The 13,796-nt window shown below is 42.5% G+C and overlaps 1 protein-coding gene across 1 annotated transcript in view; it reads left to right on the top strand.

Moving 5' to 3' along the window:
• LOC115118574 (neurexin-3a-like) overlaps positions 1-13,796 on the top strand; it is an 824,201-nt gene that overhangs the window by 654,154 nt on the left and 156,251 nt on the right. The window contains exon 21 of the mRNA XM_065025866.1: positions 5,820-5,991. Coding sequence (XP_064881938.1) covers positions 5,820-5,991 — 172 coding nt within the window. The remainder of the gene's footprint in view (positions 1-5,819; positions 5,992-13,796) is intronic.

Below are 13,796 nucleotides of genomic sequence, written 5' to 3'. Positions count from 1 at the left end.
GTTGAGGTGAGTTAAATGCTCTTTTTTGGTCATTCTGATTTTGTTAATAATAAGAGACTTATTATTAAGAAAATCAGATTGACCAAAAAAGACTCTTTGGTAAAAAAAATATTCTGTCACAACTGGGCTAGAGCTTGAACCAGAAAATAGCTCTCTCTGTCTGAACACCAAACTACCAACCTTACATGTCTCGAAGTGTTATAGCATTAGTTAAATCCCCTTTGTGAAAAGACTAGGTTTTAATACCTTTTGGCTTTCACATTTTCACATTTTGTTGATAATTGTTAAAAATTCTTGTCAAATTTGTATTTTAAAGCGAATAATAAATCAATCCATTAGAGACAATTGCTTGTATGAATGTTTCTTGCTAAGACCTCCACAATGTGTCTGTTTTACACTAAACTGTTATTACCTGTTATGGCAGTTAACAATGCCATGTCTTGTATAATACGTCAGTTGAGACACCACTTGTGTCTCAACTGACATCCTTGTTGTTAAACACATGTAACCAACAAGACATCCTTGTACACTGTGTCTCCTGTGTGTTGAAAAGACCAATAACACGTTGGGCTTGGGTCAGAGTAACTGCCATTACCAACTAATGTCATCAAAATGTCCTTATACCCAACGCAAGATGTTGACAGACCCAGAATTACTGTGAAAAGTATATTTTCATAATCACCCTACGGTATAATCAACTTCATTATTGTAATGTGGCCAAACTTTGCAAAAACGTTTCTACTCTTTGCCGGAAAATTGTTTGTGCTGCTATTGAAGAACAAACCATCTGTTGTTATTGTTCGTTGACTTCTAGCTAACCCCAGCCTTTCATTGATGAAACACTTGTCATCTCTGCTTTATTTTCCCTCTCGGCTCCCATCTCTACAGACAAACCTCCCATTATGTTATCAGCAGTTTTACACGCCATTCTCTCACAGAGCGCCTTGTTCATTTCTTAAACACTTATCAATTTGTGCAGGTGATACCATGGAATCGCCCTGCCATCCCTGTGTGTTCAGTGCTCCAGCACACTGCCATGCTCCAAAGGATATGGATCACTGTTATGCGCCTGTCTTTATCTTGCCGCGGAGTCAGGCGCGTTAAATGGCAGCTCCATTAGGAGAATATCTCAAAGGGGCCATGGTGATGGAGTGTTGCCTTTGGTTTCATTCACTGTTCTAAAGGAGTCCCCTGATGCTCCTTGAAGCCTGCCCATATTTCACAGCTAATTGTGAGTTTTTTAAGGATATTCACAGTGAACAATTAAATGAGGAGGCATTTCAATAAGCTAATCATTACATATCATCACTATCATCGCAAATAGATATTTGACTGCTTTGGAAACAACACATTTTCAACCTATTTTGGGAATAAAATATTTTGGAGATTTGAAGCTTCCATGACTTTATTGACTAAACCCATTCTGAACGTTTTATTGAATGAGAATCACTTTAACATTTAGTACTATGAGAGAGGAGGGAAGGATTCAGACTAAATGAAAGCTGTGTGCAAAACGGTAACATTTGCTTGCGGGTGTAAACAAGTGGGTGGTATTTAAACCATGTTCTTTGATGTTACTAAAATGTTGAAACCAGCGAGAGGAAAGCCTATGATCAAAAAGTAAAAATACACTGACTCGCTTTTGATTCCAATTTCATAAAGAGCAGGGAAAAAGATCTGACTAAATGCATTTTTCTGTGTTTCCACCCGGTTTCATCATGTGTGTTATCTAAGAACTCCATATGTTCCACTCAGTTTAAATACATGAACAGGAAGTTACACAGAAATAGATCCTGTTCGAAGTTACATTTGCATTTAAAATTTAGATCCCTTACAAAACCTGTATCTTCAAAAAGATAGCAAACAAAAGTTAGAAAATTTGCGTGATTTCAAATAAGTTATTATATAGAATTATTCCTTAATCAATCTCAATCCTACAGTTATTACTGGCCAAAAGACTGTAGTAATGCTGTACAGCATCTTGTACTTCCTGTCCGATGTCTTCTAAATGAACTTGAGAGCCCTGGCCTAGATTCCGCCCAGGCCTTTCTCTGATCAGTGGTGATGAATGCACAACACATCTCCCTCGATACTATTTATCATCTGGCCATAGACTCTGATTTGTATACAGATGAGGAGGTGATTCCAGCTTTGATTAACTACAGAGGAAGTATGAGGGAAGTAACAACAGGAGGGAAGCTAGAGGACCTATGAGGGAAGTAACAACAGGTTTAGAGAAGCTAGAAGACGTATGAGGGAAGTAACAACAGGAGAGAAGCTAGACGAAGTATGAGGGAAGTAACATCAGGTTTAGAGAAGCTAGAGGACGTATGAGGGAAGTAACAACAGGAGAGAAGCTAGACGAAGTATGAGGGAAGTAACAACAGGTTGAGAGAAGGTAGAGGACGTATGAGGGAAGTAACAACAGGTTTAGAGAAGGTAGAGGACGTATGAGGGAAGTAACAACAGGAGAGAAGCTAGAGGAAGTATGAGGGAAGTAACAGGAGAGAAGCTAGAGGAAGTATGAGGGAAGTAACAACCGGTTGAGAGAAGCTAGAGGAAGTATGAGGGAAGTAACAACAGGAGGGAAGCTAGAGGAAGTATGAGGGAAGTAACAACAGGAGGGAAGCTAGAGGAAATATGAGGGAAGTAACAACAGGTTGAGAGAAGCTAGAGGAAGTATGAGGGAAGTAACAACATGAGAGAAGCTAGACGAAGTATGAGGGAAGTAACAACAGGTTGAGAGAAGGTAGAGGACGTATGAGGGAAGTAACAACAGGTTTAGAGAAGGTAGAGGACGTATGAGGGAAGTAACAACAGGTTGAGAGAAGGTAGAGGACGTATGAGGGAAGTAACAACAGGTTTAGAGAAGGTAGAGGACGTATGAGGGAAGTAACAACAGGAGAGAAGCTAGAGGAAGTATGAGGGAAGTAACAACAGGAGAGAAGCTAGAGGAAGTATGAGGGAAGTAACAACCGGTTGAGAGAAGCTAGAGGAAGTATGAGGGAAGTAACAACAGGAGGGAAGCTAGAGGAAGTATGAGGGAAGTAACAACAGGAGGGAAGCTAGAGGAAGTATGAGGGAAGTAACAACAGGTTGAGAGAAGCTAGAGGACGTATGAGGGAAGTAACAACAGGAGAGAAGCTAGAGGAAGTATGAGGGAAGTAACAACAGGTTTAGAGAAGGTAGAGGACGTATGAGGGAAGTAACAACAGGAGAGAAGCTAGAGGAAGTATGAGGGAAGTAACAACCGGTTGAGAGAAGCTAGAGGAAGTATGAGGGAAGTAACAACAGGTTGAGAGAAGCTAGAGGAACTATGAGGGAAGTAACAACAGGTTGAGAGAAGCTAGAGGAGTTATGAGGGAAGTATCAACAGGTTGAGAGAAGCTAGAGGAGGTATGGGGGAAGTAACAACAGGAGAGAAGCTAGAGGAAGTATGAGGGAAGTATCAACAGGTTGAGAGAAGCTAGAGGAAGGGGATTATTATCTATCCTGTTGCTTATTCACTTTACCCCTACCTGTATGTACATACCAACCTCAATCACCTCGTACACCTGCACATCAACACAGTACCGGTACTCCCTGTATATGGCAATTTTATTACCTGGTACTCCCTGTCTATAGCCATGTTATTACTTGGTAGTCTGCAAATCGACTCAGTAATTGTAATCCCTGTAAATAACCATGTTATTACTTGGTACTCCTTGTATATAGCCATGGTATTACCTGGTACTCCTTGTATATAGCCATGTTATTACCTGGTACTCCTTGTATATAGCCATGGTATTACCTGGTAATCCTTGTAAATAGCCATGGTATTACCTGGTACTCCTTGTATATAGCCATGTTATTACCTGGTACTCCTTGTATATAGCCATGTTATTTCCTGGTACTCCTTGTATATAGCCATGTTATTACCTGGTACTCCTTGTATATAGCCATGTTATTACCTGGTACTCCTTGTATATAGCCATGGTATTACCTGGTACTCCTTGTATATAGCCATGTTATTACCTGGTACTCCTTGTATATAGCCATGTTATTACCTGATACTTCCTGTATATAGCCATGGTATTACCTCGTATCCCTGCACATCGACTCAGTACCTCCAGCCGTGTGTATAGCCATGGTATTACCTGGTACCTCCACCCGTGTGTATAGCCATGTTATTACCTCGTATCCCTGCACATCGACTCAGTACCTCCACCCGTGTGTATAGCCATGGTATTACCTGGTACCTCCACCCGTGTGTATAGCCATGGTATTACCTGGTACCTCCACCCGTGTGTATAGCCATGTTATTACCTGGTACCTCCACCCGTGTGTATAGCCATGGTATTACCTGGGACCTCCACCTGTGTGTATAGCCATGGTATTACCTGGTACCTCCACCCGTGTGTATAGCCATGGTATTACCTGGTACCTCCACCCGTATGTATAGCCATGGTATTACCTGGTACCTCCACCCGTGTGTATAGCCATGGTATTACCTTGTATCCCTGCACATCGACTCAGTACCTCCACCCGTGTGTATAGCCATGGTATTACCTGGTACCTCCACCCGTGTGTATAGCCATGGTATTACCTGGTACCTCCACCCGTAAGTATAGCCATGGTATTACCTGGTACCTCCACCCGTGTGTATAGCCATGGTATTACCTGGTACCTCCACCCGTGTGTATAGCCATGGTATTACCTGGTCCCTCCACCTGTGTGTATAGCCATGGTATTACCTTGTATCCCTGCACATCGAATCAGTACCTCCACCCGTGTGTATAGCCATGGTATTACCTGCTACCTCCACCCGTGTGTATAGCCATGGTATTGTTACTCAATGTGAATTTGTTCCATGTGTTAATTATTGTCTATTTTCTATTATTTCTCTATATTTCTCTCTGCATTGTTGGGAAGGGCCCGTAGGTAAGTGTTTCACTGTTAGTTTACACATGTTGTTTGCAAAGCATGTGACAAATACAATTAGATTTGATGCTGATTATAGCGTTAGTGTGTCATTTTGTAACATTTTGGAATGTTATTGTCAGTATCACCAGAATTGCAGATAATTGACTGATTTTGACGTGTTGAATGTGGTGTGGATCAGATTCTTTCGGATTGGCAAAATGCAAAGGGGATGAACTAGTCATAGAACTAGTCATTCTTCTATATCCAGATGGTGACATTTAGTTCTACCCATTAGCCACCACAGAGTCAGGTTGCTCCCTGGTTGGTTGATGATCACGGGTTGGTTTGGAGTGAGGAGGTGGAATTGGTCACCTGCCCGTTGACATCTGTTCTCTTCCAACATGTGACTCTGTGAGCCTTCACTGCTCATTAATCTAGCTTATCTCTGTTTACTCTGGCTTATTCAACAACATTGATTTCAGCAGGTATATATATACTGTATGTGGGTGTGTGTGTGTGTGTGTGTGTGTGTGTGTGTGTGTGTGTGTGTGTGTGTGTGTGTGTGTGTTATCCAGCAGAAGGGGGCCTTTAAGGTTAATATAATGGATTATTCAAGGACTGAATAATAAACGAAGTGAGCTAGAGAATTAAACCTTGAATTCCTTAGCTTTTCTTTGAATCTTCCAGTGACATTCCACAGACTCTAAGCAATAAAGTTATACACTTTTAGCATTTATTCATTCGATTACCTCGTTTTTAGCAATAAGATTGGAGATTTCTTAAACAAAACAATTGATGCACTACGACAAAAAGTCATGTATCAACAACAACAAAAAGTCCATCACAGGAAAAATGTGTTTCCCGAAATATATATTTTTTTAAAACACTAAATTAAATGATTTTGTTTTTTCTTCTAGGAACAAGGGAAGATTGGTGTGACGTTTAACATCGGCACAATGGACATCAGCGTGAGAGAGAATAGCACACCAGTGAATGATGGGCTGTACCATGTGGTACGCTTTACCAGAAACGGGGGTAACGCCACACTCCAGGTGGACAACTGGTCTATCAATGAACACTTCCCAGGAGGTATGGACCCCCCACACACCTGCATGGTTTCACCCGTGCTGCATTCCCCCCCCCCCCCCCCCACACACACATACACCTGCATGGTTTCACCCGTGCTCGTCCCCCCACACACACACACATACACCTGCATGGTTTCACCTGTGCTGCGACCTGTGCATGCAATTGTAGGTTTACCTGTGTGGTAAACACACCATACATGCACATGAGAAGTTGTGAACTTACCCCAACCTCACTGGACCACACGCTGCTGAGCTCCTTCCCAGAGACCAGCCTTGAGTACAGCGTCAACACCAGTACTACTCCTTCTGTTCTCACCATACGGTTTCTCTTTCAGCTACTTCAAGCTTGTAATTGCACAGTGACTATCAAACCTAACCAATAACTTAACCGTTACACCATGAGATCCAGACCTCTTGTCAAAGTTGCTAATTGTTGGGTTACAGTCGCTACAATTTGTTTGCAATTAAGGCACAATAAAGGCCTTTCGGCAGCAGGCCTATTAGGCTGTGTTTACACATGCAGCCCCATTCTGATCTTTTGCCCAGTTATTGGAAAAACGATCTGATCTAGTTGGTCGAAAGACCAATTAGTTTGCCAAATATCAAAATGTGCTGCCTGTGTAAACCGTGCCTATCAGACAGGAACTGTGAATGATCTCCAGCATCTCTTCGAGGATCACCCTGATGAATGCAATATGTCAGAATGCTTAGTTTTAGTGATACTGTACACTCTTAGAAAATAAGCTGCTATCTAGAAAATAAAAGGGTTCTTTGGTTGTCTCCATAGGACAACCCTTTGAAGAACCCCTTTTTGGTTCCAGGTAGAACCTTTTTCGGTTCCATGTAGAACCCTTCCCTGGAACCAAAATGGGTGCTCCTATGGGGACAGTCGTCGAACCCTTCTGCAACCCATTTTTCTAAGAGTGTAATATAATATATTTTTTTGTCTAGTCAACTTAAAAAATGTTTGGTTTTACATATACTATAATATCATATATATGGTACATTTACATCATTACATTTAAGTAATTTAGCAGACGCTCTTATCCAGAGCGACTTACAAATTGCTGCATTCACCTTATGACATCCAGTGGAGCAGCCACTTTACAATAGTGCATCTAAATCTTTTAAGGGGGTGAGAAGGATTACTTTATCCTATCCTAGGTATTCCTTAAAGAGGTGGGGTTTCAGGTGTCTCCGGAAGGTGGTGATTGACTCCGCTGTCCTGGCGTTGTGAGGGAGTTTGTTCCACCATTGGGGGGCCAGAGCAGCGAACAGTTTTGACTGGGCTGAGCGGGAACTGTACTTCCTCAGTGGTAGGGAGGCGAGCAGGCCAGAGGTGGATGAACGCAGTGCCCTTGTTTGGGTGTAGGGCCTGATCAGAGCCTGGAGGTACTGAGGTGCCGTTCCCCTCACAGCTCCGTAGGCAAGCACCATGGTCTTGTAGCGGATGAGAGCTTCAACTGGAAGCCAGTGGAGAGAGCGGAGGAGCGGGGTGACGTGAGAGAACTTGGGAAGGTTGAACACCAGACGGGCTGCGGCGTTCTGGATGAGTTGTAGGGGTTTAATGGCACAGGCAGGGAGCCCAGCCAACAGCGAGTTGCAGTAATCCAGACGAGAGATGACAAGTGCCTGGATTAGGACCTGCGCCGCTTCCTGTGTGAGGCAGGGTCGTACTCTGCGGATGTTGTAGAGCATGAACCTACACGAACGGGCCACCGCCTTGATGTTAGTTGAGAACGACAGGGTGTTGTCCAGGATCACGCCAAGGTTCTTAGCGCTCTGGGAGGAGGACACAGTGGAGTTGTCAACCGTGATGGCGAGATCATGGAACGGGCAGTCCTTCCCCGGGAGGAAGAGCAGCTCCGTCTTGCCGAGGTTCAGCTTGAGGTGGTGATCCGTCATCCACACTGATATGTCTGCCAGACATGCAGAGATGCGATTCGCCACCTGGTCATCAGAAGGGGGAAAGGAGAAGATTAATTGTGTGTCGTCTGCAAAGCAATGATAGGAGAGACCATGTGAGGTTATGACAGAGCCAAGTGACTTGGTGTATAGCGAGAATAGGAGAGGGCCTAGAACAGAGCCCTGGGGGATATTGCCTCATCAACTTCCAGAATGCTTGGTGTTACAAATACTATAACATGATATATATTGTATTGTGTCGCCAACGTTCAGTATCCACTGAGTTACAAGTCATCTTTCACATTTCCAGAAGGCCCTGTGTTAGGCTGTCTTCTCCCTCTTCTCTATCAGCCGATGTATCAGGCCAGGCTGTGATATAAGGACTTCAGACTTTGCTTTAGGGACCATAAGCAGTTCTTTGGAGTGGAATTCTGATTTAACCCAACTAAGCTCTCCAGCTGTTTTGTGATTGAATGAAGATGGACATTGAATTGGAATTGACTTCAGGCTCCCTGGGTTTTGCAATGGAGCTATCGCTTCTCAGGACTGTTCGTGATGCCTCAACAGTTGGTTTATTTAGAGGTAGGAAGAGCTGTCAGAGTACTCTTGGTTTTCCTTCCTTCCTTCCCTCCCTCCCTCCATCTGCCTTACTTACTAAAGTTGTGCTCTTATATGAAATGGTTTGAAAAGTATCAGTATGAATATGGCAATAGTGGAATGATCAAGAATGTTTACCAAGACTTGGGCAAATGAGCCTGCGACTACTGGTAGAAATGTATCTTACAGCTGCCAACACTCCCTGACAACACAAGGAAAAATACTGTAGAATATACCAGTAACCCCATTGGAAACATCTAATTTGGCATGTGACGTCTCCTTGTTGTCTTCCTGTGTTGAGTACAGTAACAGTGTCCCTTTTAAAAATACATTTCTCACTTTCTTCTACATTAGTGAGTGCATACATTTTCATACATTTTTTGTACTGGTCTCCCGTTGGGTATCTAACCCACAAGCCTGGCATTGCAAGCGGCATGCTCTGGCATGCTCTACCATCTCTCTCTCTACCATCTCTCTCTCTCGCTCTCTCGCTCGCCACACACACAGAAACACAATGAGTGGAGTAGTGTGGCCTCATCGTCTCGGAGGCCTGTCAGTATCACTCACATTAAATGATCCATGTGTCCTCATTACTTCAACACAGACTTGTACTCTGGTGGGAACAGGAGTGAAATCACTTTATTTGCTCTCTCTCTCTCTCTCTCTCGCTTTCTCGCTCTCTCTCTCGCTTTCTCTCTCTCTCTACCTCTCTCTCTCTCTACCTCTCTCTCTCTCTCTCTCCCTCTCTCTCTCTCCCTCTCTCTCTCTCTCCCTCTCTCGCTTTCTCTCTCTCTCTCTCTCTCCCTCTCTCTCTCGCTTTCTCTCTCTCTCTCTCGCTTTCTCTCCCTCTCTCTCTCTCTCCCTCTCTCTCTCGCTTTCTCTCTCTCGCTTTCTCTCTCCCTCCCTCTCTCTCTCTCTCTCTCTCTCTCTCTCTCCTCTCTCTCTCTCTCTCTCTCTCTCTCTCTCCTCTCTCTCTCTCTCTCTCTCTCTCTCTCTCTACCTCTCTCTCTCTCTCTCTCACTCTCTCTCTCCCTCTCTCTCCCTCTCTCTCTCTCTCTCTCTCTCTCTCTCGCTCTCTCTCTCTCTCTCTCTCGCTTTCTCTCTCTCTCTCTCGCCCTCTCTCTCTCGCTTTCTCTTTCTCGCTTTCTCTCTCTCTCTCGCTTTCTCTCTCTCTCTCGCTTTCTCTCTCTCTCTCGCTTTCTCTCTCCCTCTCCCTCTCTCGCTTTCTCTCTCTCTCTCTCGCTTTCTCTCTCTCTCTCTCTCTCTCTCTCGCTTTCTCTCCCTCTCTCTCTCTCCCTCTCTCTCTCGCTTTCTCTCTCTCTCTCGCTTTCTCTCTCTCTCTCTCTCCCTCTCTCTCTCGCTTTCTCTCTCTCTCGCTCTCTCTCTCAATTCAATTCAAAGGGATGTATTGGCACGGGAAACATATGTTTACATTGCAAAAGCAAGTGAAATAGAAAGTGAAATTAACTTTAAAAAATGAACAGTAAACATTACATTCACAGAAGTTCCAAAATACAAAGGACATTTCAAATGTCATATTATGTCAATATAGAGTGTTGTAATGATGTGCAAATAGTTACAGTAGAAAAGGGAAAATAAATAAACATAAATATAGGTTGTATTTACAATGGTGTTTGTTCTTCACTGGTTGCTTTTTTCTCATGGCAACGGGCCACAAATCTTGCTGCTGTGATTGCACACTGTGGTATTTCACCCAGTAGATATGGGAGTTTATCAAGATTGGATTTGTTTTCAAATTATTTTTGGTTCTGTGTATTCTGAGGGAAATGTGTGTCTCTAATTTGGTCATACATTTGGCAGGAGGTTAGGAAGTGCAGCTCAGTTTCAACCTCATTTTGTGGGCAGTGTCCAAAATAGCCTGTTTTCTCTTGAGAACCAGGTCTGCCTACGACGGCCTCTCTCAATAGCAAGGCTATGCTCACTGAGTCTGTACATAGTTAAGGCTTTCCTTAATTTGGGGTCAGTCACAGTGGTCAGGTATTCTGCCACTGTGTATTCTCTGATTAGGGCCAAATAGCATTCCAGTTTGCTTTGTTTTTTTAGTCAATTCTTTCCATTGTGTCAAGTAATTATCTTTTTGTTTTCTCATGATTTGGTTGGGTCTAATTGTGTTGCTGTTCCTGTCCTGGGACTCTGTGGAATCTGTTTGTGTCTGTGAACAGAGACCCAAGACAAGCTTGCTTAGGCGACTCTTCTCTAGGTTAATCTCTTTGTAGATGATGGCTTTGTAATGGAAGGTTTGGGAATCAATTCCTTTTAGTTGGTTGTAGAATTTAAAGGCTATTTTCTGGATTTTGGTAAATAGCGGGTATTATTTGGCGTTTTACGTTGTACACAGAGGATGTTTTTGCAGAGTCTCAATTTGGTGTTTGTCCCATTTTCTGAATTCCTGGTTGGTGAGCGGACCCCAGTCCTCACAGCCTTAAAGGGCAATGGGTTCTATAACTAACTCCCGAGTAATTGGGATGTCAAATTGTATTTTCCTTTTTATGGCATTGAAGGCCCTTCTTGCCTTGTCTCTCTGATTATTCACAGCATTGTGGAACTTACCTGTGTTGCTGATGTTTAGGCCGAGGTAGGTGTGTGTGCTCTAGGGCAACAGTGTCTAGATGGAATTTGTATTTGTGGTCCTGGCATCTTGACCTTTTTTTGGAACACCATTATTTTTGTCTTACTGAGATTTACTGTCAGGGCCCAGGTCTGACAGAATCTGTGCAGAAGACCTAGGTGTTGCTGTAGGCCCTCCTAGGTTGGGGACAGAAGCACCAGATTGTCAGCAGACAGTAGACATTTGACTTCAGATTCTAGTAGGGTGAGGCCGGGTGCTGCAGACTTTTCTAGTGCCCTCGCCAATTCGATGATATATATGTTGAAGAGGGTTTGGCTCAAGCTTTATCCATGTCTCACCCCACGGCCCTGTGAAAAGAAATGTGTGTTTTTTGCCAATTTTAGTTGCACACTTGTTGTTTGTGTACATGGATTTCATACTGTCATATGCTTTTCCCCCAACACCGCTTTCATCAATTTGTATAGCAGACGCTCATGCCAAATTGAGTCAAAAGCTTTATTGAAATCAAAAAAGGAAGAGGTTTGTTTCTCAATTAAGGTATGAAGGGTGAATATGTGGTCTGTCATACGGTAATTTGGTAAAGAGCCAATTTGACATTTGCTCAGTACATTGTTTTCACTAAGGAAATGTATGAGTCTGTTGTTAACTGGCGAAAACACAGAATTATCTATCCAAAACAAAAAAAATGTGGATAAACCACTTCTCCAATCTTTTTGGCAATACATCTTGGCCATGTTCTGTTATAATGTCCACCCGGCACAGCCAGAAGAGGACTGGCGACCCCTAATAGCCTGGTTCATCTCTAGGTTTTTTCCTAGGTTCTGGCCTTTCTAGGGAGTTTTTCCTAGCCACCGTGCTTCTACAGCTGCATTGCTTGCTGTTTGTGGTTTTAGGCTGGGTTTCTGTACCACACTTTGAGATATCAGCTGATGTAAGAAGGGCTTTATGAATAAATTTGATTTGATTTTATACAATGCCTTCCAAAAGTATTCACCCCCTTGGCGTTTTTCCTATTTTGTTGCATTACAACCTGTAATTTAATTTAATGGACATACACAAAATAGTCCAAATTGGTGAAGTGAAATGTAAAAAATAACTTGTTTCCAAAAATTATATAAAAAATATTTAAAAAATGGAAAGGTGGTGTATATGTATTCACACACTTTTCTACGAAGCCCCTAAATATGATCTGGTGCAACCAATTACCTTCAGAAGTCACATAATTAGTTAAATAAAGTCTACCTGTGTGCAATCTAAGTGTCACATGATCTGTCACACGATCTCAGTATATATCCACCTCTTCTGAATGGCCCCAAAGTCTGCAACACCACCAAGCAAGTGGCACCAAGGAGCTCTCCAAACAGGTCAGCAACAAAGTTGTGGAGAAGTACAGATCAGGGTTGGGTTATAAAAAAATATCAGAAACTTTGAACATCCCACGGAACATCATTAAATCCATTATTAAAAATGGTAGTATCTGTCAATAGGACCACTTTAAGCCATACACTCCACAGAGCTGGGCTTTACGGTAGAGTAGCCAGAAAAAAAGCCTTTGCTTAAAGAAAAAAATAAGCAAACACGTTTAGTGTTCGCCAAATGGCATGCGGGAGACTCCCTAAACATATGGAGGAAGGTACTCTGGTCAGATACGACTAAAATATCGTTTTTTGTCCATAAAGGAAAATGCTATGTCTGGCACAAAACCAACACCTTGCTCACCCCAAGAACACCATCACCCCAAGAACACAAATGGTTTTCATCGGCAGGAACTGGGAAACTGTCATCGGCAGGAACTGGGAAACTGTCATCGACAGGAACTGGTCAGATTTGAAGGAATCGTGGATGGTGCTAAATACAGGGACATTCTTGAGTTTCAGTCTTCCTGAGATTTGAGACTGGGACGGAAGTTCCATACTGCTAAAGAAACACTCCATTAAGGGGAACATTTAAACGTCTTGGAATGGCCTAGTCAAAGCCCAGACCTCAATCCAATTGAGAATCCGTGATATGACTTAAAGATAGCTGTTCACCAGTAAGAACCCATCCAACTTGATGATGCTTTAGCAATTTTGACTTGAAGAATGGAAAAAATCCCAGTGGCTAGATGTGCCAAGCTTATAGAGACATATCCCAAGAGACTTGCAGCTGCAATTTATGAAAAAGGTGGCTCTACAAAGTTTTGACTTTGGGAGAATGAATAGTTATGCACTCTCAAAGTTTTCTTTTTTTTTGGTCTTATATCTTGTTTGTTTCACAATAAAAAATATTTTGCATCTTTAAAGTGGTAGGCATGTTGTGTAAATCAAATGATACAACCCCCCCCCCAAATATATTTTAATTCCAGGTCAACAAGGCAACAAAATAGGAAAAATGCCAAAGGAGTGAATACTTTCACAAGGCACTGTAAAACAAAGAACAAACAGCAAAAATATATACATGGTCAATTGCAAATCAGAATGTACTGGATTCTACAATTACATTGAAATAACTAAAATCCCTCCAACCCAAATAGGCCTCTGGTGTTTATGGTTTCCCAAAGGAAATTATAAACTATACAGACCACAAATTCCAATTGGCTAAACTTAAACTCTTAAATATAATCCTCAGTTCAGGCATCTTCCCCAATGTCTGAAACCAAGGACTGATCAACCCAATCCACAAAAGTGGAGACAAATTTACATGGGATCAAACTAACATGGGATCATTTACAATCT

This window comes from Oncorhynchus nerka, linkage group LG12 (assembly GCF_034236695.1).
Source record: "Oncorhynchus nerka isolate Pitt River linkage group LG12, Oner_Uvic_2.0, whole genome shotgun sequence".
NCBI classification, from domain to species: domain Eukaryota; kingdom Metazoa; phylum Chordata; class Actinopteri; order Salmoniformes; family Salmonidae; genus Oncorhynchus; species Oncorhynchus nerka.
Note: the sequence above shows the minus strand (reverse complement) of the source record. Positions and strands in the feature narration are given on the sequence as shown.